The 26,039-nt window shown below is 45.6% G+C and overlaps 1 protein-coding gene across 1 annotated transcript in view; it reads left to right on the top strand.

Annotated features, from left to right (window-relative positions):
* Positions 1 to 344: 344 nt before the first annotated feature.
* LOC308159072 (AP2-associated protein kinase 1-like) overlaps positions 345 to 26,039 on the top strand; it is a gene marked incomplete at its 5' end in the record, with an annotated part of 35,621 nt that continues 9,926 nt past the window's right edge. The window contains 18 exons of the mRNA XM_080532828.1: positions 345 to 516; positions 7,657 to 7,775; positions 8,662 to 8,770; positions 8,974 to 9,120; positions 9,382 to 9,499; positions 9,628 to 9,709; positions 9,876 to 10,008; positions 10,182 to 10,285; positions 13,963 to 14,045; positions 14,146 to 14,306; positions 14,870 to 15,060; positions 15,489 to 15,737; positions 16,333 to 16,520; positions 16,965 to 17,161; positions 21,639 to 21,725; positions 22,159 to 22,254; positions 25,522 to 25,626; positions 25,878 to 25,979. Of these exons, the coding sequence (XP_080388954.1) occupies positions 345 to 516; positions 7,657 to 7,775; positions 8,662 to 8,770; positions 8,974 to 9,120; positions 9,382 to 9,499; positions 9,628 to 9,709; positions 9,876 to 10,008; positions 10,182 to 10,285; positions 13,963 to 14,045; positions 14,146 to 14,306; positions 14,870 to 15,060; positions 15,489 to 15,737; positions 16,333 to 16,520; positions 16,965 to 17,161; positions 21,639 to 21,725; positions 22,159 to 22,254; positions 25,522 to 25,626; positions 25,878 to 25,979 (2,443 nt within the window). The remainder of the gene's footprint in view (positions 517 to 7,656; positions 7,776 to 8,661; positions 8,771 to 8,973; positions 9,121 to 9,381; positions 9,500 to 9,627; positions 9,710 to 9,875; positions 10,009 to 10,181; positions 10,286 to 13,962; positions 14,046 to 14,145; positions 14,307 to 14,869; positions 15,061 to 15,488; positions 15,738 to 16,332; positions 16,521 to 16,964; positions 17,162 to 21,638; positions 21,726 to 22,158; positions 22,255 to 25,521; positions 25,627 to 25,877; positions 25,980 to 26,039) is intronic.

Raw genomic sequence — 26,039 nt, 5'->3', positions numbered from 1 at the left:
ATATTAGACCTGGTAGCCGCCAGCTAGTTGGTTAGCTTAGCTAGCTACCGTGAGAGTGTCAACGGTGACCCTGAATGTGTGACTGTGTGGGACATTATCACAAGCCTGGTCGTTTTAGCTCGCTAACTAGGTAGGCGGCTAGCTAGTTAGTTATTTGATCTAACCATTCCCCTGAAGCATGAGTTATTGAGGTGGCTAAAGCTGTCCATTCTTGGATTGAGAGGTCTAGCTCTCTAGCTGGCTGCCCTGGCTACGGCCACATTATTCAACAACATCGAGGAATAACCTTGTGGCATTTATAAGGTAATTGCAAAAACAATTGACACTTGGATAAGACACTGAAAATGAAGAAGTTTTTCGATACACGCCGGGAACTTGTGAGTTCTGGGCCCGGTTCTGGAGCGGGCGGGGGAGGCGGGGGAGGCGGTGGGTCCAGCTGCGGCGGTGGCAGCTTCATCGGACGGGTGTTCACCATCGGACGGTATCAAGTGACCGTGGAGGAAACTGTTGCTGAAGGTGAGGTAGAACAATAATCTAATAATCCTGTTTCACATTGCCACAAAGTGGTGTGTGTGTGTGTGTGTGTGTGTGTGTGTGTGTGTGTGTATATAGTTATAGACTATGATATCCATACAATTGTCATATTGACAAGTAGGCCCCTGTTTGGGGATGGGAGCCATATAGCTAGCCCCCCATTACTATTTTAATGTGCCACAGAGTAATGATGCTATAACTAACTACCTTGATTTTTATAGAGCATTCTATGTTATGCTAAGTAGTCTGACCTTAAGGAGGGAGGCTGTGGTCTGCAACTGCTGTGTCAGCTGTGGGCACTTCAGACAGCTGACATCGTCACCATGGTGCCATAAGTCATATGGTCTGCCACAAAGGAACTGTGGGATTCACAAATGTAGGCAGCCTACATTCGACAGGAGACAGGGATCCATTGGCATGTACAGTATGCTACAAGGGTGTGTCAAACATGTTCATCTTTAAGCCAGACTGGCTTGGGTTCGGTTTCTCACAGTAGGAACAGCTCTGGAATTGGACGCTCATCTTATTATATCGCATGTCTAACCCTCATTCCTCTAGGCTCAATACTGTGTGAGGAACAAGGCACAAGTTTCCTGTGTGCTGTTTCTCAAGGCGGTACACACCTTAGAACTGTGCTGAGTCACTAGATGGATAATGAAGTCTTACCTGGGCGTCTTATTGATTGACTGATGTGGATGTGTTTATTTGTGTCACAGCCAGGTTTGGTTTGAACGTTGACACACTTCACCTGACTTTATGGTTGGTTTGTCATCCATTGTCACAATAGGAGTATATTTGTCATGTCAGTCTCTTGATAGCTGCAAAAGATCATCATGTAGCCTAGGCCCAACACCTCGGGCCCTCACGTCGGCAGTCCCGCTATTCAACACATAATATGGCTCAACTAAAGCCCTAACAGAATTTCTGACACCTCTGTACTACTTTTTTTTTTAATGTATTTTTTATTTGTAGCTTTGTAATGCAGATATGTCTACTAGTCTAGACATACTGTAATTTGCCAAATATAGACCCGGTCATGTTTATTGCTGTAACAATCAATTAGGTTTAGGCCTGATCTCTCAACACTATTGACAGAATTAGCCTTTGTTCCACTGGAACTGTGTTGGCTCCTTTGTTTGGGACTATTCAGAAATAAGTTGATGGATTGTTCTCATTATTTTTCAAGGTTTCGTTCCCCCCCAGTACAAACCATCTCAGTTACCATCCTGTATCACTGCTCTCATGTTTCCCATGCTGACCTGAACTGTAGCCTCAACAACAAATGTAGCCTACTGTTTTTACATTACATGTAGTGTAATAGTGACACCATTTCCAATACACTTTCCAATTGATTCATACTAATGCTCCAAGTGTATGCTCTTTACATTTACATTTAATAGTAGTAGCCTAGTAAATAGTAACAGTCTAGACAATTTAATTTAGGCTCACTCATTTTGCATTTTGCTACTTTCACATCATAGCCCTGAAGCTCTGCTCTCATGCACTCATCATTGAAGCTATAGCCTACTGCCCATTGCCGTCTAGTTTCTACTTTCTACTGAGCCCCGATACTGTGTCCTACACACTGATGCTCTGCTTTGGGGACAATGCTACGCTGGTCTGCTGTCATAGTGAGTGTGCCATTCTCCTGTCAGCTGAGAGGGCCTGTTGCTGAATAATATATGGATAGAGTGATTTATTCAACAGTTCTATGGATGGTCACCATCTGTCGGCCCACACACCAACACCATGCCTGTTTGAACGCCTCTATGCCTGTTGCATATCTCCACTTCAAGTCCCCAGCCAGCTTAGCCTACTCGTCTATGAAAGTGAGAGTAGATCCTACTTATTTACTCTCCTGAAGGCATGGGGCTGGATTGTTAAATCAAGCAAGTGCAACAGTCAATTAGATTTAGGCCTAGATTTTGATCTTCCGCTAATGATTGGTCCACAGGATTTGGACCAGTGGAGTTCAAACAATGGACAACTTGGTGCAACCAGCCAAATCATTCCCTAAACTATCTCTGAACTGAATTATAATTTTCACATTCCTTTCCAACGAAAATTTGGCTGCATTTGAATGTTTTTCCATGCCGGGATCATGTTTTCTGGCTCAGGTTGTTACTGGTATTCTCCTGATTTTGTCCAGTTAGTCTAGCCTGATTGTTCAAATGGTTTGTGATTACGAGGTATTGCTGCAATAAGGTAACATTTGCAGGAAAGGTTTTTGCACAAATTGCAGTTTCATAGCAAACCCTTCCTAAAATGGATTCAAAGCTTTGTATTTTGCAGAGCTCAGAACCATGGCTCTGAAAAGAAAAGATCCAAATTCCTCAGTGATTGTGTGCAGTCAAATAGCTTTTCAGAGAATCACAGTCCTTGTCAAGTATTGTAGTGCAAGTCAGTTCTCAGTCACCACCATGATCCTCTCTTATTCGGACGATGTAAAGGTTTGTGGGCCAGATTGTCAGGTACAGTAGCTGTAGATGTTGCCAACCTTAGAGGGCAGTGTAGGTAAGATGGCTACACCAGCAGCCACTGAGCGCTCGCCATTGAAATAATTGGAGAGACTTTACTAAGACTGACCAGGTAGGCTTGGTGCCAGAGTCCTTTGTTAGCCATTGCTTCTCAGGGTTATTGATTTATTCAAACAGACTAAGTAAGAAAGTCACAATATTTATTTGTATTTTCAGTAGCTTCTCTTCACAACATCAACAAGGAGGATTGTTTTCTACAGCTTCAGCTTGGCTGTGTAACATTACTGCTGTAACACTAGCCCTCTCCAGTGCTCTATACGCAGCATCGTTATCAAGGAAGCCTGCCTTCTGCTGCACCACATCTAAACCAAAGCGCACGCACGCACGCACGCACGCACACACGCACAGACCACAATGCTGCCACTGGGGCATGCTGGGGAAATGCAAGGCTTGCATTTTAAACCAACTGCCTTTCGTTTTTTCGATTCATGAAGTTACCTGGCACACTCTGGTTTATGAATTCTACAAGGCGTTGCAAGTTTTCTCCTCTCAGTGTTGGGAGAGTCATGCAGACTCCTACGTGAACACGACTGTAAGCAATATAGTAGCCATGTGTTTATTTCTATGACATGCTGTTAATGTAAATATAAAGCAGTGATGAGGAAGGCTATACTGTTCACTGCACCTTGAGCAACAAGGCTTAGGGATGTGTGAGCGATAGTTTGAGTGGACACTGGACAGTGGCTGTCATCCTGGCTGAGGTGTATTTGTAGCTCTCCTTGTTAGCCCGTGAGAGTGAGAGTGTGCTGCTCCCATGCTGCTGCTTACAAAGGTTATAATCCCGCTTATTTTACACAGGTGTCCAAGATTAGACAACACTAAACAGCAGGGGATTGGCAAAACCTACGTCAGCTCAGAGAGGACCACACACTCTATTTGCACTCTGTGTGTGTTTGTTTTGTTTTGTGCCTGCCTGGCACACAGCTAATTCTGACTCAGCTCAAAGCAATGTCATTTCGGCACAGGGCGGGCACACTAAACAATTTTTGTGTTCATGTTTGAGATGCAATGCTTTGCAAATGCTCTGTTGTTTTATCAGCATTAAGCATTTTATGACTCATAGCAGGCCATGTTGGGGCAGCAATATCTCAGGACTGTATCACAAATATGTACATCCATAGATGGGCAGCATAATTTTAAGGCCTCAAATCTCCCGCATCCGTCTTTGATTTATGTGGTTACTGCAGTGCTGATAGTGTAACGTCTACAGGAATAGAAAATTGGAGTCAATGCATATCTTAGATATAGCCTAACCTAGACAATATGCAATTTGGTATTTTACAGAACATGCTGCTTATTGTCATCACACCTCGTTAATTTGCTTAATTGTACAGCTCGTACTGAACAGTGGAAGCATTGGTGAAATGCCTACTCAGACCTAAAACAAACAGATCACGTGGAGCTGTCCTTGGCTTGATGTGTGATGTTAGCTGGATGACGCCCAAGGCATGGCACAGGCACTCAACGTTCTGGTGCTGTCTGTAGCAGTCTGTGACTGATCAAAACAGTGGTTCACAATAGGGTTAAATGCTCCAAAATATAGGTAAACAAAGAGGCAGTTGGCCGGTGAATTTAATCTACCCTCTTCCGCTTTGTGTAGACCTTCTTATAGCACACAGGTACTCGTTAGTTTCTGTATAACATACTGCCTCTAGTCTAGACCATCATGTCCCACTCCCAACAGACAATACTTTGTCAACAGTTTAAAATTGACCTAGCCTATTCTTGCATATGTGACATTTGGCATATATGGGCAATGTTTTTGTGCAGGGGAACTAAAGCCTGTACTTATTTGATTTATTTAACTTAAATATGGAGGCTAAAAGAACCTCTGAACTAGATTCAATGTTGGTTTCGGTGGTGTGCGGCAAGAAATCAATGCAGCAGCAGAGCCCTCAATCCCTCAGAGCTTTAGCTCACCTCCACTGTATTTCATAGTCAGGGACTCACTCAGACACGGCCACTACTCCTACTTTACACAGGCCTAATGTAGCAACGCTGCAGAGCCTGCTGTGATTCTGGGATGTTACATTTCTCAACAGAAGTGCAGGCTTCTCCTATCAATGATGGATATGAATGAGCCCAGTGTAGTAGCCCCCATGGATTTGAGCAATCCAAGCTGACACTTGTCAAAGCAAGTGTGTGTGTGTGTGTGTGTGTGTGTGTGTGTGTGTGTGTGTGTGTGTGTGCGTGTGCGTGTGCGTGTGCGTGTGCGTGTGCGTGCGCGCGCACGCGCGTGTCTGTCGGTGCGTGCTTGAAAAAGCAAGTTCACAATTAGTAGTTGTTTTATATGTCTAAATTGGTGGGGTAGAGGGAAAGTCATGGAGGGCCACAGACAAAAGGGATGTTTTGGAGCTCTGCCTTGTGTGTCAGCATAATGTGCCTCTAATGGCGGAGTGATGGACTCTCGCCTCTCTCTAGTGCCCAGTCTTACCCTCAGCCCACCTGCTGACTCACACAACTCTATTTTGAGATCCCCCTTATCAGAGCGTCTAATCAGCTTTTCCCTGAACACTAGGGGTGCAACGGTTCTCGGTTTTTTTACGGACGGTACGGTTTGCGTTCCACGGCTCAATTCACTAGTGAACCGTGACGGTTTTCGGTTTATGCTGCGATTTGGCTGCGTTCGTAAATTAGCTCTGAGAGCGCCGCAACAGTTTGAGGAAGCCCCGGATTCCTACAAGTCTGCGGTGTGGGGTCATTTCGCTTTTCCCGTTGAATACGACAATAAGGGGGGGAAAACAGTGGACAGAAATATTACTGTCTGCAAGCTCTGCTTAAAGCGTGTGCCATATGCAAATGGTTGCACCTCTAACATGAACCAGCATATTCGCCGCTACCACTCAACGATAACACTGACTGGGAGCAGGAAAGCCAGTCAGGTAGCGTCAGTGAGCAGACAGCAGTCTCTCTCTGATGCGTTCGGACAGACGTACACTACCACTTCAGAGAAACACAAAAAAATAACCAATGCAGTGGGGATGTTCATTGCAAAGGATTTGCAGCCCTTTTCGGTGGTTGGAGATTTGGGTTTTTGAAATCTGATAAAAACTCTCGAGCCCCGTTACAGTGTCCCCTCCCGTACATCATTCAGCACCAAAATAATCCCCGATATTTACCAAACAACGCGCAGAGGCATTGAAGACGATTTGGCAAAAACACAGAGCTTTGCACTGACTACGGAGGGTTGGACCTCCCGGGCAACGGAGAGTTACCTCACTGTCACGGTCCACTACATGTCACCGGATTGGGAGATGAAGAGCGCAGTACTGCAAACTCGTCCACTATACGAAAGCCATACCAGCGCGCACCTGGCAGAGGAACTAACAAATGCAGTGACTGAGTGGAAGTTGGAGAGGCCAAACATAACAATTCCCGTAACAACAGACAACACAGCAAATATCGTAAATGCGATCCATGAAGCTGGTGGACTGGGGCCACAGATCGGCTGCTTTGCGCACGTCGTAAATCTCGCCGCCAAGAAGGCAGTGGCAATAACCCCGGTGTCCCGCCTCCTGGGTAAGATCAGACATGCAGTCACTTTCTTCCACAAAAGCACCACAGCCCACCATATTCTGACAATTAAACAAGATATGTTAGACTTACCAAAACACAAATTAATCCACGATGTCGCAACTCGTTGGAATACAACACATGACATGTTGGAACGCTATGTGGAAAGTGTTACTTTTGTAGTGTGAATTTGTTTTCCTCCTGTTTGTATACGGGCTACCAGCTGTCAAGGCTAAAGTGCACTTTTACTTTCGAAAGTGTTTATTTATTTTTGGACATTTGAAAGTGTTTTTTGTTTATATACAATTATATATACATTATATACATAACATATACATGTGTATGTTAAAGTTCCATATTATGTATAAGCAAAATAAAGTAAAGTAACAGTTTGTAAATAAATAGTAGCATTTGTTTCTGAACCGAACCGTACCGAAAACCGTGACCCAAAATACCGAACCGTACCGAACCGTGGGCCAACTGAACCGTTGCACCCCTACTGAACACACATTCCACAACATTCCTTTTATTGATCCACTGCAATGTGCGTGCCCGTGTGCATGCATTTATGGGTTTGTGTGTGTTTGATGTGTGAGCCCGAGCTGTGGTAATGTTATCATGATGAGGTAATGGACAGACTGGAGGAAGCATGCTCAGAGCCACTCAGCAGTATCAGCAGTATCAGCAGCATGAGCAGCATGAGCAAAGAGACTGACTCTGGGCAGAGACACTGTCACTGCCATTTGTCAAGTTCAAAGTGGCCGTGGGAAGAAAACCAGTGTCACAAAGAGCATTTTGTTTGTACTGTTGAGGCTGTTTTATTGTGGGAACCAAGCTCCATTCAATAGCAGAATTGCCACGTTAAGAAGTCATGCATTTGAATTGAAACTCATGGATTCTGTCTCTCTCTCTGTCTCCTCTGTCTCTCTCTCTCTCTGTCTACTCTGTCTCTTCTCTCTCTCTCTCTCTCTCTCTCTCTCTCTCTCTCTCTCTCTCTCTCTCTCTCTCTCTCTCTCTCTCTCTCTGTCTACTCTCTCTCTCTCTCTCTCTCTCTCTCTCACTGGCTCTACAGGAGGCTTTGCCATTGTGTTCCTGGTGCGGACACACCAGTCGGTGCGCTGTGCCCTCAAGAGGATGTATGTCAACAATGAGCACGACCTGCAGATCTGCAAGCTGGAGATCCAGATCATGGTGAACACCGTCACCCTCATGGGCCCCTATGGGTTCAGTGAGGATTTCAGACAGGGCCGAGAGTCACAGAGCAGTATTACACAAATCAAAGAGGCGGGCTGTGTTTTGCTAACGGAGGATGTTATGTGGGAGAAAGTTAATTGCTGATTGTGTAGAGGGGGAGGGCGTGACATAACCAACTAAAACAAAGAAAGAATTGAAAGAGAAAGGGAGGGAGTACAAGGGTTTGTGGGGAGTTATTTGCTCTTGGTGAGTTGGCATTATGCAGCTTAACTCCGCCACGCCACCATTTCCTATCCTGAGGCCATGCTGTAGGCTAACCAGCTCCTGCAGCCACACCCTGTGGGGGATGATTATTACAGGATGGTTATCATTATTACCTCCAGTCCTTTGGCTTATTCTCGCTGGCTTTGCTTTGCCCTGATGACATGCAATTATTCACTTACTGAGGCTTGTTTGGAGTTAAAAAAAAATAAATAAAAAGATTTTATCCCTTTTTCACCCAATTTGGTAGCCAATTGAACCCAACCTAGCATCCAATTATCCCCTGCCTATTGCATAGGATCCGCCGCACGACCCCGTGGCCGGCAGTCCCAGAGGTGGCCGCCAGGCAGACTAGCTGACTGGCTCCTCGAGCCCAGCACCGTTATTCCGGCACCTAGGGGGCGGTGTTGCGCGACGGATCCTTGTCCGGAAATACTCCTATACCCGCCCTCGGGAGCGGCCGCCCAATATGCCGCTCTCCGTGTGTGCCCCAGCCATATCCGGATCTGGCGAGCTGGGATTCGAATTGTTTGGAGTTTAAAGGTCAACCAAAGACATACACGATTCTATATTTTCTGAAATGTTAACCTGTGTGTGTTTGAATGTGTGTTTGTATACACAGAAGGACCTTGTGGGCCACAGGAACATAGTTGGCTTCCTGGACTCCAGTATAACTGCAGTGGGAGCAGGCGATGTTTGGGAAGTTCTCATACTCATGGACTTCTGTCGTGGTAATCCTGACTCTCTCTCTCTTTCCAACTCAATCCCCTTTTGAGAGTTTAGCTTCTTTGTTTCAAAACACATTCTGGCTTGCGAGCATGGGTCACATGGTGGCTGTCAGTGTGTGTTCATGTTTGTGATGCCAAGTTTCTTCAAAACACTGAGGCCTGGAATGTCAGTTCACCATTTGTCTGTGTTGTATTGTGTTGTGCAGGTGGGCAGGTGGTGAATCTGATGAACCAGAGGCTGCAGACTGGCTTCACAGAGGCAGAGGTGCTGCAGATCTTCTGTGATACCTGCGAAGCCGTGGCCCGCCTTCACCAGTGCAAGACGCCAATCATCCACCGGGATCTAAAGGCACGTGCTGTGCCGCACACCCTCCACACTTTGGCCACACTGGCCTTCTCTGCGTTTCGGCTTTGACTGTCCCAGCTCTGCATTACATGTTACCGTCTGTGAAATACCATAATGACCTATAAGTTGATCATGACAACATTTTATTAAGTTTAAACTCTTTCTGCTTGGTTCAGAGTACAGAAAGGCAAGGGGACCCCATAAGTAACACCTCTGTCCAGGAGTCTGTCTCTTGACTGGTATATCTCTTTCTCTCCTCTGTAGGTAGAGAATATCCTGCTCCATGACCGGGGACACTACGTGCTCTGTGACTTTGGCAGCGCCACCAACCGCTTTCAGAACCCTCAGACAGAGGGGGTGCCATTGGTGGATGAAGAAATCAAGAAGTAAGTTATTCTGAAGGGCCTGCCCTGCAAACTGGGAGATTTAATGACTGAACTATTCTGAACTGAACTCGACTGAACTACTCTAAAAACTAGTTTGATGAATGTATTCTCCGTCACCATGTCTACAGGTACACTACTCTATCGTACCGTGCCCCTGAGATGGTCAACCTCTACGGTGGCAAGGTCATCACTACCAAGGCAGACGTCTGGGTGAGTTTGCCTGCTTCTAAACTGCCACAAGGGGCTGTGTGACTGATGTCACACCACCATAGAATTATGTCAGCTTGATGCCAAGTACAGTGATACTGACATTGCCAGTCAATGTGAATTTACTGTTCTATACTGATGTCCACGGTGCTTGTGTGTGTGTGTGCAGGCCATGGGTTGCCTGCTCTATAAGCTGTGCTACTTCACCCTGCCCTTTGGAGAGAGCCAGGTGGCCATCTGTGATGGCAGCTTCACTATACCAGACAACTCCCGCTACTCCCAGGACATGCACTGCCTCATTAGTGAGTAGCCCTGTTCCTCAGCACCCCATTCTGAGCATACTGTATGTGTAAGAGAGACTCAGTCAACATGTCTTTTCCTCTGGTGTTTCTTTTGTTTTGATTGTCCTTCGGTTCAAATTTTATTAGTTGGAGAAACTGATCAATACTAACGCATCTCATGTTGCCGTTGTCAGGATACATGCTGGAGCCGGACCCTGAACTGAGACCAGACATCTACCAAGTGTCCTACTTCGCCTTTAAGATGGCCAGAAGAGACTGCCCTATCCAGAACGTACATGTGAGTTATCAACAATTACAGACATAGACACAAGAAAAACCCAAGACAAAAAAGAGCTCAAGTTCAAACCTATCACTTCACTGGACAACTGTTTTCTCAATATAGTGGACTGTCTAAGAGTGTCTTAACATAGTGGACTGTCTGAGAGTGTCTTAACATAGTGGACTGTCTAAGAGTGTCTTAACATAGTGGACTGTCTAAGAGTGTCTCAACATAGTGCTGTCTAAGAGTGTCAACATAGTGGACTGTCTAAGTGTCTCAACATAGTGCTGTCTAAGTGTCTTAACATAGTGGACTGTCTAAGTGTGTCTTAACATAGTGGACTGTCTAAGAGTGTCTTAACATAGTGGACTGTCTAAGAGTGTCTCAACATAGTGGACTGTCTAAGAGTGTCAACATAGTGGACTGTCTAAGAGTGTCTCAATATAGTGGACTGTCTAAGAGTGTCTCAATATAGTGGACTGTCTAAGAGTGTCAACATAGTGGACTGTCTAAGAGTGTCTCAATATAGTGGACTGTCTAAGTGTCTCAATATAGTGGACTGTCTAAGAGTGTCAACATAGTGGACTGTCTAAGAGTGTCAACATAGTGGACTGTCTAAGAGTGTCAACATAGTGGACTGTCTAAGAGTGTCAACATAGTGGACTGTCTAAGAGTGTCAACATAGTGGACTGTCTAAGAGTGTCAACATAGTGGACTGTCTAAGAGTGTCAACATAGTGGACTGTCTAAGAGTGTCAACATAGTGGACTGTCTAAGAGTGTCAACATAGTGGACTGTCTAAGAGTGTCTCAATATAGTGGACTGTCTAAGTGTCTCAATATAGTGGACTGTCTAAGAGTGTCTCAATATAGTGGACTGTCTAAGAGTGTCTCAATATAGTGGACTGTCTAAGAGTGTCAACATAGTGGACTGTCTAAGAGTGTCAACATAGTGGACTGTCTAAGAGTGTCAACATAGTGGACTGTCTAAGAGTGTCAACATAGTGGACTGTCTAAGTGTCACAACATAGTGGACTGTCTAAGAGTGTCAACATAGTGGACTGTCTGAGAGTGTCAACATAGTGGACTGTCTAAGTGTGTCTCAACATAGTGGACTGTCTAAGTGTGTCTCAACATAGTGGACTGTCTAAGAGTGTCAATATAGTGGACTGTCTGAGAGTGTCAACATAGTGGACTGTCTAAGAGTGTCAATATAGTGGACTGTCTGAGAGTGTCAACATAGTGGACTGTCTAAGTGTGTCTCAACATAGTGGACTGTCTAAGTGTCTCAACATAGTGGACTGTCTGAGAGTGTCAATATAGTGGACTGTCTGAGAGTGTCAACATAGTGGACTGTCTAAGTGTGTCTCAACATAGTGGACTGTCTAAGTGTCTCAACATAGTGGACTGTCTAAGTGTCTCAACATAGTGGACTGTCTAAGAGTGTCAATATAGTGGACTGTCTAAGTGTCTCAACATAGTGGACTGTCTAAGTGTCTCAACATAGTGGACTGTCTAAGAGTGTCAACATAGTGGACTGTCTAAGTGTCTCAACATAGTGGACTGTCTAAGAGTGTCAATATAGTGGACTGTCTAAGTGTCTCAACATAGTGGACTGTCTAAGTGTCTCAACATAGTGGACTGTCTAAGAGTGTCAATATAGTGGACTGTCTAAGAGTGTCAACATAGTGGACTGTCTAAGAGTGTCAATATAGTGGACTGTCTAAGAGTGTCAATATAGTGGACTGTCTGAGAGTGTCTCAACATAGTGGACTGTCTAAGTGTCACAACATAGTGGACTGTCTGAGAGTGTCAACATAGTGGACTGTCTAAGTGTCTCAACATAGTGGACTGTCTAAGTGTCTCAACATAGTGGACTGTCTGAGAGTGTCAACATAGTGGACTGTCTGAGAGTGTCTCAACATAGTGGACTGTCTGAGAGTGTCAATATAGTGGACTGTCTAAGTGTCACAACATAGTGGACTGTCTGAGAGTGTCAATATAGTGGACTGTCTAAGTGTCTCAACATAGTGGACTGTCTAAGTGTCTCAACATAGTGGACTGTCTAAGAGTGTCAATATAGTGGACTGTCTAAGTGTCACAACATAGTGGACTGTCTGAGAGTGTCAATATAGTGGACTGTCTAAGTGTCTCAACATAGTGGACTGTCTAAGAGTGTCAATATAGTGGACTGTCTAAGTGTCTCAACATAGTGGACTGTCTGAGAGTGTCAACATAGTGGACTGTCTAAGTGTGTCAATATAGTGGACTGTCTAAGTGTCTCAACATAGTGGACTGTCTAAGAGTGTCAATATAGTGGACTGTCTAAGTGTCTCAACATAGTGGACTGTCTAAGTGTCTTAATATAGTGGACAGTGTCTAAGTGTCTCAACATAGTGGACTGTCTAAGAGTGTCAATATAGTGGACTGTCTAAGTGTCTCAACATAGTGGACTGTCTAAGTGTCTTAATATAGTGGACAGTGTCTAAGTGTCTCAACATAGTGGACTGTCTAAGAGTGTCAATATAGTGGACTGTCTAAGTGTCTCAACATAGTGGACTGTCTAGACTCTAGAGTGTCTCAACATAGTGGACTGTCTAGAGTATCTCAACATAGTGGACTGGAGTGTCTCACATTTTTCTCAGTAGTTGTTTTATCTCTGTCTTTTTGGGGGAAAGTTATGCAAGTGCAGCCCAAAATGACAGAACAGGAAGCTCTGTGGGTCTTGCCAGTTGGCTGCCCTCCATCCGCTAGGCCCCTTTGCAATGTATTGACAGAGCAATGTCAGCATTCAATCACCTGATGCAGCACATTTCAAACCACATTCACACAGCACCATCAAAATGGACATTCAAGGTCCATTCATGCAATCTGTCGTGGGTCAGTGTTGTAGTCACAGAGTCACCTAGGGAAAGTCTTCTACAGACAAATCACAAGGTTGGGTAGGTGGTGGGGCTCAGAATCAAAAGGAGGTAATCAGTGGATTAATCTGAGACGATTAATGAGCCGAATTACACGTGCATGTGTGTGTGTGTCTACCTGCTTGTCTGCGTGATTGATTATTGTGCTGTAATGTCGAGCTAAATACAGCCCTCTGATTGGCTGTTAAATACATCTCTCTGACTGGCTGTTAAATAATGCATGTAACAGAATAAGGAGTGGTGTGAAACACGTTCCATTCCATTCTTCACATTGCAATGAGCCTGTGTCTTACGATTTCTACATACACAAGCCTCCCCTGATGTACAGTTCATGTTATCCTTTCTATGTTGACGTTACTTTAACATTGTATTGAGATTGTTTCCGTCTCAGTCAATATGATGCCAGTCCACTGATAAAAGTAAATGTCTGTCTGTTTAACTGGTTGGAACTCAGTGATTAAAATAAAAAAATGTGGTTGAAAAAAGTTACAATACAAGCTTACAGTATATCGGTATCGGATTGAAGGTTATTGCATCTGTGAATGACCTGTGTGTGTACGCGTGGATTTGTACAGTACCTCCCAGTCCTTCTATGGACATGAAAGCCTATTGTTGAGCAGACGGTTAGCCGATTTGTTATTTGTGGTCGGCAACAAGTCTGGCTTGGCAGACTACTACCCCTTTGCTGCACCACAAGAACAGATGTTAACCTTTAAGCTCAGCTTGGTTTAATCGAGTTGTTCATCTAAGCATTGTAACTGTTCTCACCCTCTCAGAGTGTCTCTATTCCTGCAAAACTCCCTGAGCCAATCAGAGCCAGTGAAGCTGTGGTCAAAAAGCAAAACCAAAGCAAAACCAGGTGAGTGAGGGCTTGCACAGTTGGTGATTTTTTTCTATGATGGTAAATGTGAACCCTAACACTTGATGACCTTAACTCCCCCGTCCTCTCTCCCTTCCAGGCTCACAGACCCCGTCCCCACCATGGAGACCTCCATTGCTCCTCGGTCACGCCCCAAACCTGGAGGGGCCCAGCCCCAACCAATAGGCATCCTACCCATCCAGCCTGCCCTCACTCCACGCAAGAGACCCAACGCGGCTGCTGGGGGCCCTCAGGCCATAGGTACGCACAGCCCTCTGGATCTCCTCTGCTTAAGTCTGCTTGGGCTGGCTAAGGGCCAGGTTAGGTGGCTGTGGGGCCTGCTAGCAACGAAATCTGGCCCTAATGTGTGCTCTCTCTCTCTCTCTCATCCTGCATCAACACTGTAGGATAGATGTCCTTTATTGAGCTTGATGTATTGAACTGTTCTGTTCATGTCCTTGACTGACATAACACAGCCTTGTAATCTCAGTGGGCTTTCAATTGTCTATTAATGAGCCCTCTGACACCTAGAGTTTCTCAGAGCCCTCCTGTTCATTCATTTGCCTGCTCTTAGAGAGACAGATTGGAGCTGAGGGCCTGTCTGTTTCACTCAATTGCCATCCAGATGATTTAGCCTCGCACTGTTTTGTTTAGATCTGAACAGTGATGGTTATGGATCCCCCACTTTTGTTCAAACTAACAACTGTGTCCATTATATGATTGGGAAAAGCAGAGGTTGCTATAATTATAAAAATGGTACATTTCATGAAATGTTTTGTTACGAATTCCGCCGTTACAAGACCATGGTATTCACTACCCTACAGGTGTTGGCCTAGGCGCTGCCCAGCCTGTTGCCAGTGTCCAATCAGCCCAGCAGGTGCCTGTTGCACAGGCCACACTCCCTAACCCCCAGACCACCCCATCGCAGCCACAGGCCACGCCCCAACATCAGCAACTCTTCATGAAACCGCAGGCTGCAGCCTTCTTCAGTCCACAGCTGCACGCTAACCAGCAGGTAGGCCTATCTCTTATCAGCTTGCAAAGCCTTATTCATTACATATATCATCATCAAAAAGAGGGTGATGCATAGAATGTCTATATATCTCCTTTTGTGCTTAAAGCGGTGTAGTTGTTTGCTACAAAGTTACTACACAGATGTGTGTTTTATAAGGACCTCAAATTGACAGTCAACAGCTTCAATGTAATATGTGACAAGCATTCACACAAAAATGTTATAAAAAACGTTAAGCAGTATAATTCTAATGAATTCAATATTGATGTTGAGAGAGAACAGTGCACTGTATTTACATCTAGGGAGCTCCCCGGACCCTTGCGCTTGCCAAAGAGCAGCAATAAATCGCCACAAAACTGGGCCAAATAAAACATGAGGGCTACTTTGTCCTAAATATTGGCTGTTTCTCCTTCCATCGTATCCCTGAGCAGCATCAGCTGGTGCAGAATCTCTACAAACAGCAGCAGCAGCAGTCTCCCATGCCAGCCCCGCAGGCCTCTGTGCCCGTGCAACCCAAAGCTAAGCCTGTGGCTCCAGTTGCACCTCTGCCTCAGGAGGAGCAGACAGCCGGCGCTGCAGCAATCACTCCATCCCCCCAAACAGCAGCTCAGCCTGCAGCCCCCAGCCCTGCAGCTGACCCTGAGGCCATGGTAACCCCCTACACGCAGCCTACTGCTCTGTGGGACAGGGTGGCTAAGAGATCTTCTTTCTTGCTGTCTGTGGCCTTCTATGACCTAACCCTACCTCTGTATGCACAACATTTGCATTGGAAATGGTTCCATAACTATCTAAACTATGGTCTAGAAACGCATGCTCTTAGACTACTCCTGAATCCATTGACCCGTTGCTGCAATAAGGTGCTTCCAAATCTTGTAAAGATCGTCTATTGTCTCTCATACTTCTAACTGGACTAATATCCAAGACTTATTTCATGCTTTTCTATTGTGATGAATAATAGACCACCACATTAAGAACAAATATAGAGTTTTTATTTGAACTTATTTGAAATTTGAATCAATAAGGGATAACCTTGAAGTCCTCCCATTGGTTCTCTGTCACTAACTAATGAATAATGTTTCCTCACCAGTAGAACTAATGTCTTTCAATGTCTTCTTCAACATTTCCCTGAATTTAGGGATGCAGTGGAAATGTTTTCTATAAATTATAATGCCTTTTTTATTTCTGTCAATTTCATCAATCTGCATCTTCTCTCTATGATGTTCTGTATTCCTCTTAACTCTATATCATTCTCTGCCCCTCTCTCCCCTCCCCCAGGCTCCTGGCCGTGGGCTCCACAAGGTCGGCTCCCTGACACCCCCCTCATCCCCAAAGATGGCCTCCCGGGGCGGCCACAGGCGCATCCTGAGTGATGTCACCCACAGTGCTGTGTTTGGGGTTCCAGTCAGCAAGTCCACCCAGCTACTGCAGTCCGCCGCAGCAGAGGCCAGCCTCAACAAGTCCAAGTGAGCGGAATAAAGTCATCTCAATGAACTGAGGAATCAACTGTCCATTCATGCTACCCAGAGCTCTGCTCAGCAATGAACAGTCCATTCATTGAACCCTACAGAGGAATACACAGTCCTTTTATTCCCAAGAGAGTCCAACACAGGAATGAACAGTCCATTCATCAATCTGCAAATAGCTCAATTGGCTTTTCAATCACCCATAATTGCATATGTGTTCTATACATTTGACAGTAACTTTCTGTACATGCTAAAAGATTTCTTCTTTAGCCTGTATAGCATGCCTACAATTCTAACCATTATTTGTGTGTGTGTGTGTGTGTGTGTGTGTGTGTGTGTGTGTGTGTGTGTGTGTGTGTGTGTGTGTGTGTGTGTGTGTGTGTGTGCATGCGTGTGTGTGTGTGTCTCTGTGTGTGTGTGTGTGTGTGTGTGTGTCCACTGTAGGTCAGCCAGCACCACCCCCTCTGGCTCCCCCTGCTCCTCCCAGCAGAGTGTGTATCAGCCAGGTGAGGCCAGTGCCCCCTCAGCAGCGCCCACTAGCACCAGTGCCCAGCCCAGCTGGAACCCCTTTGGGGACGACAACTTCTCCAAGCTCACTGCTGAGGAGCTGCTCAACAAGGACTTTGCAAAGCTGGCTGAGAGTAAGACCGCTATTCCCACTTTGTACTAGGGGTGTAACAATACACAAAAATCATGGTTCGGTATGTACCTCAGTTTTTAAGTCACGGTTCGGTATGTTTTCGTACAGCGGGGTAAAGAAACAGATTCTCAGAGCCCTATTTTTTTTTTAAAGTCTGTCAATACTGCTGCAACCAGCTGCAACATACTTTTTTTTTTTCTCAAAAATTTTTATTATTTTTCTTGAGATTAGGACAACACAACATCCAAAAAGAAAGACAGACACACAATAATACCCACATCACAATCTGGGAAAAACAAATCAAAACCAAAAAAACCACAGAAAAACCAAATAAAACAAAAACAGCAACAAACAAAACAAAACAAAACAGAACAAAAAAATAAAACAAACAAACAAACAACAAAAAACTAAAAGAAAGCAACAACTAAACAAACAAACAAGCAAAAACACACACAGGTGCTACCAGAGGGCAAGACAAACAAAATGCATGTTTACAATATTTTGATAAAGTAAAAATAGGGCATAGGTTGGTTGTGATATATTACAAGTAGAGCGCCTTGTCAGAAGTGTAAATGTGCATAGAGCTCTCTGTATCACCCAGAATTCCCCTCGTTAGCTAATAAGTTCCCCACATCATTTTGCTGGACATATTCCAAAAATGGTCCCCATATCTTTTGAAAGGAGTCTTGTTTACCTTTAATCATGTATGTCATCCTTTCCATTGTTAAAGAGGATGACATTTCCCTAAGCCACCGGGCAATACTGGGCCTGTTCACATTTATCCAAGCCAAAGCTATTAACCGTTTTGCTTGCAACAGGCTCATATTTATGAGTGTTTGTTGGTATTGCTGTAGACGAAGATGAGTTGGGTACAACCCCAGGATAAACACTTTAGGAGTGAGAGGTAAGGAGACCGATGTTATCTGGAATATCATTTGATGATATCTCCAATCTCCAATCTCCAACCTTCTCCAATCCATTTCCGCCGACATCCTTCCTTACCTTACCACCCTAATCAACTCCTCCCTATCCACTGGATCTGTCCCAGCGGCCTTCAAAATAGCCAGAGTCAAGCCTCTCCTCAAGAGACCTACCCTTGACCCATCATCTGTCCACAATTACAGACCGGTATCCCTTCTCTCCTTCCCTTCCAAAACCCTTGAACGCGCGGCATCTAAACAACTGATTGACTATCTCCGGAAGATGGATCACTTAGACCCCCACCAATCCGGCTTCAAGGCTGGGCATTCCACTGAGACTGCGCTCCTTGCTGTCACGGAAGCCCTCCACTCTGCCCAAGCTTCCTCCCTCTCCTCTGTTCTCATTCTCCTTGACCTGTCTGCTGCCTTCGACACAGTCAATCACCAGATCCTTCTCTCCATCCTCTCAGACCTGGGCATCTCTGGCACCGCACACTCCTGGTTTTCTTCCTACCTGGCGGGCCGCTCCTACCAGGTGACCTGGAGAGAATCGCTATCTTCTCCACGAACCCTCTCCACTGGAGTTCCCCAGGGTTCCGTCCTAGGGCCCCTACTCTTCTCCCTCTACACCAAGTCTCTTGGCTCGGTAATCTCTTCACATGGGCTCTCCTACCACAGCTACGCAGACGACACTCAACTCTTCCTGTCCTTCCCCCCGTCTGATGTACACGTGGCAACCCGTATCTCAGCATGTCTCGCTGACATTTCAACTTGGATGGCTGACCACCATCTCAAGCTCAATCTTAACAAGACTGAGCTCCTCTTCATCCCCGGGAAAGCCTGCCCTCTCCAAGACTTCTCCATCACAGTGGAGAACTCTACTGTAACCCCCTCCCTGACAGCCAAGAACCTTGGAGTGATCCTGGATAACCGACTATCCTGTGCGGAGAACATTGCAGCAACGGCTCGCTCCTGCAGATTCCTCCTCTACAACATCAGAAGGATACGACCATTCCTTACCAGAGAGGCAGCGCAACTCTTGATCCAGGCACTGGTCATCTCCCGCCTGGATTACTGCAATGCACTCCTGGCTGGGCTCCCCGCTTCAGCCATTAGACCTCTGCAGCTCATCCAGAATGCTGCTGCCCGGCTGGTATTCAACCTCCCCAAATACTCGCATGTCACCCCTCTCCTTCGCACCCTGCACTGGCTCCCGATAGCAGCTCGCATCAGATTCAAGACCCTGGTGCTTGCATACCAGGCAGCTAAAGGGACAGCCCCTGCCTACCTGAAGGAAATGGTAACCCCCCAAACCCCTGCCCGCTCACTCCGCTCCTCCACCTCGGCTGGCCGACTGGCCCCACCTCCTCTACACAGCAGTCGGGCTGCCCGATCACGTCTCTTCACAACACTGGCTCCCCGCTGGTGGAATGAGCTCCCCACGGCTGTCAGAACGGCAGAGTCACTACCCATCTTCCGTCGTAGACTGAAGACCCATCTCTTCAGGTTACATCTTAACTGCTCCTCGTGAGACATCTTCCGACCCTCACCACTACGTCTCCTAAAGACACCCGCTTTCCCCTCTACTGTGTCCCTAGAACTTCTATTGCCCCCATTGTACTGTTTCTCAGTTTCTCCAGTAATAAAATAAAAATAAAAATAAATAAATTAGTAGAAGGCGATAATAGGGAGAAGGTTTTTCCTCCTATCAGTGGCCCCGGGCCCGAGCTAGAGTACTCTTCCTGCAACGAATGGTGGACTGCTGATTCACATGCTTAGTATTCAAATGTATTGATTGTAAGTCGCTTTGGAATAAGGCGTCTGCTAAATGCCAAAAATGTAAATGTAAATGTAAATGAGATACCTTCTTCCAAAAATCTTTGATCTTTTCGCAGTCCCAGAGACAGTGAGATAAAGTACCTTTACATGTATTACACTTAAAACATACATCTGGATTATTGTTATTAAACTTATTTAATTTAACAGGGGTCACATAAGTTTGCATCAGCCAGTTGTATTGTAATAGCTTTAGTCGTGTGTTCACAGTCTGTCTGAGCCTTTGTGCATATACTACTCCATTCGTCCAAAGTGATATCCTCCTGAAATTCTTCCCTCCAAGCATTTAGTTTGTCTATGGACGAGTCTGATGAGCCAGTCTCTAACATGATATATATAGCGGATATTCTTCCCCTACCGTTACAATTGGACGATATGGTTCTTTCTAAAGTGGACAGTGGGGGTTCTTTTAAATAATCATTCTGGGCAGTTGAGAGGAAGCTCCTTAGCTGCAAATATTTTTAAAAGTGTTTTCTAGGAATATCAAATGTAGCAATAAGTTGTTCAAATGACATGAAAGTACTTTCTTTATATAAATCTTGTACTTTCCTTAAGCCCTTACTGGCCCATATTTGGAAACCCGAATCTTCTCTCCCTGGAATGAAACTTTGATTTCCCCAAATAGGAGTGAAACCTGACGGAGATTGTGTTTCACCAAGAAATTTCCGCACATCATACCAGACTTTAATTGTGTTAAGAACAAAGGGATTGTTTGTTTGTTTTCTCAGTTTCTTAATATCCGCTGAGTAGATAAATAGATTAAGGGGTAGTTTCGAAGTAACAGAGGACATCTCAATATCTAGCCACGAAGGGATGTAGTCACAGCTAAAGTAATACATAGTAGAGCGAAGCTGAGCAGCCCAGTAGTACCACTGGATATTAGGCAGGTGGAGACCTCCTCTGTCATATGGAAGATACGGTAAGGATAAGCGAACTCTGGGGCGTCTATCAGTCCATATGAAAGAAGTGAACATTCTTTTAAGCTTTGTAAAGAGCGATGTTGGAGGGGGCAAAGGAATATTCTGAAATAGATACAACAGCTTTGGCAGAACATTCATTTTTAGAATATTGATCCGACCACCAGCTGCAACGTACTAATACGAAAGTACAATTTACTGAAAAGTAAATAAAAATAGATATTTTCTCCAATAAATAAAAAAAGAATGTAGGCCTACTTGAATTGTGCTGTATGGTCGCATATCCGCTGCTATAAAAACACCTATGTTATTGCTTTGGCCCGGTGTTGTGCCGTTTTCCGACTCACCCCACAGAATCCGACTCCCCTTCGTATTACTTGTAAACTATTACGTTTTTAAGTGCTCTGGTAGTTCATTATGGTCGATGTTATAGCGTACATTATGGGTCGCCTATCACTAGTGCCATTCGCGTGAACACACATTCGCTTCTTCTCAATGCCACTTATTTTCATTTAGTTCGATGCGGTCGTATATTTCAGGTTTTAAGACGAACAAATCACAAGGCGAACCTCAGAATGGCACTAGTGATTCAACATAAAAATGTTCTGCACATGCAGTGGTTAAAACAACGCTGTATTCCTTGGGTACACACGCGTACCGAACCGAAACACCCATACCGAAAATGTTTAGTACGAATACGTTTACCGTTACACCCCCCTTTTGTACACATCTGCTAAACATACAACCATGATAGATAATAGTTTTAAACAGAGCTTTGCTGTTTGTGTGTGTCTGTGTGTGACAGCCAAACCAGGGGAGAGGGCGAGCACATCCAATGAGAACCTCATCCCAGGACTGCCACCAGTTTCTGCCACAGGCAAGGCTTTCCCAGGTAAGGCTCTCCATGTTAACCAGTCTCTCTCTCTGGTTGTCTCTTGGACTGCTTAACCTAAGCCTTAAATACCCTTCTCCTTTATTTCCACATGTTTCGTCATTATATGGTTAGCTGGTAGCAGTCTTCTGCTCTGTGCAACTCTTATCTTTCTTAGAAAGATGTATCAGTCTCAGCTGTCAAGTTGGCCTGTCCTAGGATCTTTCTGAGCCAATTTGTCGTCACTGAGCCAGAGAAAGCCAATTACAGGGCTGTATTTTGTTCTCCTTCGCTTATCAGTATTGTCCTCTTAGGAGTTTGATTTAGATTACTATTCTTTTAAAGAGCTGTTCTAAACCTCAGTGTCCTGTCCTATCCTTCCCTCCCTTCCTATTCTTCGTCTATCCCTCATTCCCTCTATCCCTCTCTTTTTCTCCCCCTGTATGACGTTAAGCTGAAAGATCTGCCGACATCCTGGGTTTGGATGCTGGTTCAGCTCTTTTGAGCATCCCGGACCCCTTTAACACCCTATCCCTCTCTGACACCCCAGGTAATGACCATGTCTCTGTCTGACACCCCAGGTAATGACCCTGTCTCTGTCTGCATGCAGCATTGTGTGGAATGGGATGGTTTCCTTCCACTTGTCATTTCTGCAACAGGGATCCCTATCGGATGATCATCATCGGGCCTCGGCTTTGCCAAGGGTTCAATTCGGTTACTTTGACTTTCCTGAGACACGAACGGAGTGTACACTGTACACAGTATGTTATGTCATTTAGGTCCCTTAGAATTGACTGACTCTGGAGTCTATGGCTCTGTTCTGTACCCCCCTGGTCCGGTCCTGTCAGCTCAGCATGCATATTCTCACACTGGCTCCTTGTCACTTCCTCTGAATAGAGACCATAGCTGGGTCACCTCACACTTGTGAACCTGTGTCTCTGTACTTGTTGCCTGGTAACTTCAAGAACAAATTGTCTTTTGTTAATTGGATTTCTCTACCTCTGGAGGTGGTTTCTGCTCTGCCACACAACCGTAGGGGCAGTAAGGTGTCAGAGCAACCCATGTTCTGTGTCCTTATCGCTTGGTAGTTGACTGCTTTTGCAACTGGCACGGGGGGCGGGGGGGCACTCTACTCTCTCTCTCCTCAGTTCCTTTGTCTCCCATCAGGGCTGTAGTCTCAGTCACTGAGAGGAGAGTGTGTCAAAGACTGTGTCTGTGCAGGCCTCTGCAGTCACTGGATGCCAGACTTGTCAGTGGGGACTGAGCTGAGGGGATAAAAAGGCTGCGGCTGTTACATAAGCAGGGTGTGTCTAATCCTCTCTGTCCTCTCCCAGCTCTCACTCTCACTCTCACACACACACACACACACACACACACACACACACAGCCTGCTGCATGCGTATTTAGCACAGGTAGCACACTGTATCACTGACCTGCAGCACCCTCTGCTGAGGAGTGGGCACTACACAGAGGTGTCAGTGGGACAGTTCCTATAACCCCAGCTCCTTAGCATAGTTCAGAGGGATGACTATATCTAGTCTAGTGATTAGGGCCTCATGCCAATCAGTATTAAAGTGGATTGTAAACCAAACAGGATGGTGAATCTGCTGTGTTAGAATTAGGCCTAACAGAAGTAGATATATAGATCGAGAGATGGATAGATAGTTAATAGAATTGTGGCCTACAGACATGATGTTGCAGATTTTTCATTGCATGCTGTTGACAAAGGGAATGAGGCCTGTATAGCTTTTGTGTGTGAGGATTCATACAGTAGCAGTTTGTCAGCAGTTTTGACCTTTGACCTGTGACCTCTCTCCCTTAGTGAAGGGGGCAAAGGGGCAACTCTGCTGTGTCATGTTCTGAGCCCCTCACCCCCCTGCCTCAGGTCCTCTGCCCCCCTCCCCCCCACGTACCCCCATAGCAGTCACCTGTAAGTATGTATGGTTAGGAGGAGCTAACCAAGAAGATACTCACACGCATGCATCTGGTTTGCACTCAACCTATTTGGACGTTCTACTAATGCTTGTTTGAGAGGCACATATCCTGAAGACAACCTTCCTGCTCTGCCGGTGGAGAGACTGTGACTCGCAAAGCTGACTCACCAAGGGCGTCCTTGTACAGTATCTGTCAGTACTGGCACTTCCAACATGGCTTAGAAGGTGTGAGAGGATTAGTGTAAGAAGAGTGGAAACAGTGACAGTTCAGTGAGTGGGGGGGAAAGTGCTGTGGTGGCTGACCATGGGTTACACATGGCTCTCTTTCTGTTTGGCGTATTGCATTTAAGTGTGAACTAATGATAGGTATGAAGACTAATAGTAATGTCTGGTATGTGTTTGCCTGTGGTTTGATGGGTTGATAGGTGTGCCGGTGCTGGTTACACACCTCTGATGGCATGGGGGCTCAATTCACTTACCTGTGTTATTGGACTTGAATCGTATTCACCCTGTGGGACCACCTAGAACAAACCCACCCTTAAGCATGGTCTTTACACTTAAATGTCATTGCACTTGGATTTGATTTGTGTTTCTTAACCCTTGTTATGCTTAATGAAGTGGGAAATATGAAGGCTTGTGTCCTCATACCATTTCCCATGGTAGAACATGACCCAGCCAATAATCCAAGATATAATATCTGCTTCCTCTTTGACACATTGGCCATAACTGTCTCAGTGTTTCCTCCAGGAATTTTTACAATGGTGGCGGGTAGTGCTGACCGCGCGCGCGCAGCATGAAACGCGCACGCGCGCTCAAAACAACGACGTAATTTCAGCCAAAACTCAAGGATGGCCCAAAAAAATAAAATGTTTTCCTGTACTTCTCCCGTGTGTCTCTTATTGTCTGTGTCTGCATGTTTTTCCAGCATGTAATTCCGTTGTCAATAAAAACAAAAACACTGATCTGACGTTTTTTTTCACAACGTTATTACTTGTCACTTTAAGCCCAGGAGGGAGTTAGCGATTAGCGATGTTTAGCTTAGCTTAGTTTAACAGAAGTATCTTCACTTTTAACATGACTTCCCGTGGTCGTAGAGGGCTGGTCGACGGCTTAAAATGACCGTGTAGACCTTATCCAGCTATAGTCTTGTGTTTCTACCCCGGGCATAGCCGGTGTTATTCACGGACAAACACTCCTGTTAGAGTGGTTCTAGTACACTGGACATAGGTAACACATAGAGAGGCTTCTCCTCTCTCTCTCCATCCTACACTACACTACACTACGCATCCTATACTACACTACACTACGCTAGCTCGCGGTGTTCGGGTGACAGCCAGGGCGCGTTCGTAAATACGCTCTGGAAATCTGATCAGCACTCACGGAATGGAATGCCTCTTGTCCAATCAAATGACTTGGTCCCTTTATGACGTTGAACCCAGTGTGCGCTCCGGGGCTCTCAGAGCGAATTTACGAACGCAGCCTCAAGTTCAATACTCGCGACACACACGGACTGGTCCAGTTTCAGCGCTTGTGGGTGTGTCTAGCGCTGTGAAGGTCTGAAAAGCGGCCTAAATTTTTTTTTTTTTGGGGTTGAGAAATCTGAATGGTGGCGGAGGAAATTCCATCGTGGCGGTCCGCCACGATGAAATGCATGTAGAGGAAACACTGTGTCTAATGCTAACCTAGATAGCATTACTTATGTTCTCCTTTGTATCAAATGGTACACAGCTTCCCTTTGCTTCAGTCTTACATCCTTTTCTCTCGCTTCTCTCCCCCTTCTATTCTCTGCATATGCAAATGCTACCCTCCTTTCTTTCCATGTCTTTCTCCCTCTCTGTCACCCTTCCCTCTCCTCTTTCCATCTCTGTCTGGATGCCTCACAGAGAAACTGATTGAGGGACTGAAGTCCCCTGAGACTTCTCTGCTGCTCCCTGACCTGTTACCCCTGGCTGACCCCTTCAGCGGCTCTGCAGATGGCTCTAGCAATGGTAACAGGCTCTCCTCTCCTCTCTTTCCTCTCCTGCCTGCCTGTCTGCATGGCTCTCTCTCCCGTCTCCAGCCGCCATACATGAGATGGGCTTCTGTTAGCTTTATCAAGTCAGGCTCTGCAGACAGTGAGACAGCACTACCTCCTTCATTGCACCTCTATCTCTCTCTGTCAGTCTCTCTCGCTTTTCCCCTCATCCTTATTCATTCTCTTATCTCACCATCTCTCCTCCTCCTCCTCCTTTTTCCCCAGTTAATGCTGAGATGTGTGTGGACTCTCTGATCCCAGGCTTGGAGCTCCCCCAGGCCCAGCGGCACCCAGCCCAGCCAGAACTGGTCTCAGCCAGCTTGCCAGGTTAGTGCACTGCACAGTACATACTCACTGGTCTTTAGTACCCGTTGAAAAAATAAATTA

This window comes from Nansenia antarctica, assembly GCF_963989245.1.
Source record: "Nansenia antarctica genome assembly, chromosome: 5".
NCBI classification, from domain to species: domain Eukaryota; kingdom Metazoa; phylum Chordata; class Actinopteri; order Argentiniformes; family Microstomatidae; genus Nansenia; species Nansenia antarctica.
The sequence above is the reverse complement of the archived record's forward strand: the minus strand, read 5'-3'. Positions and strand labels throughout refer to the sequence as shown.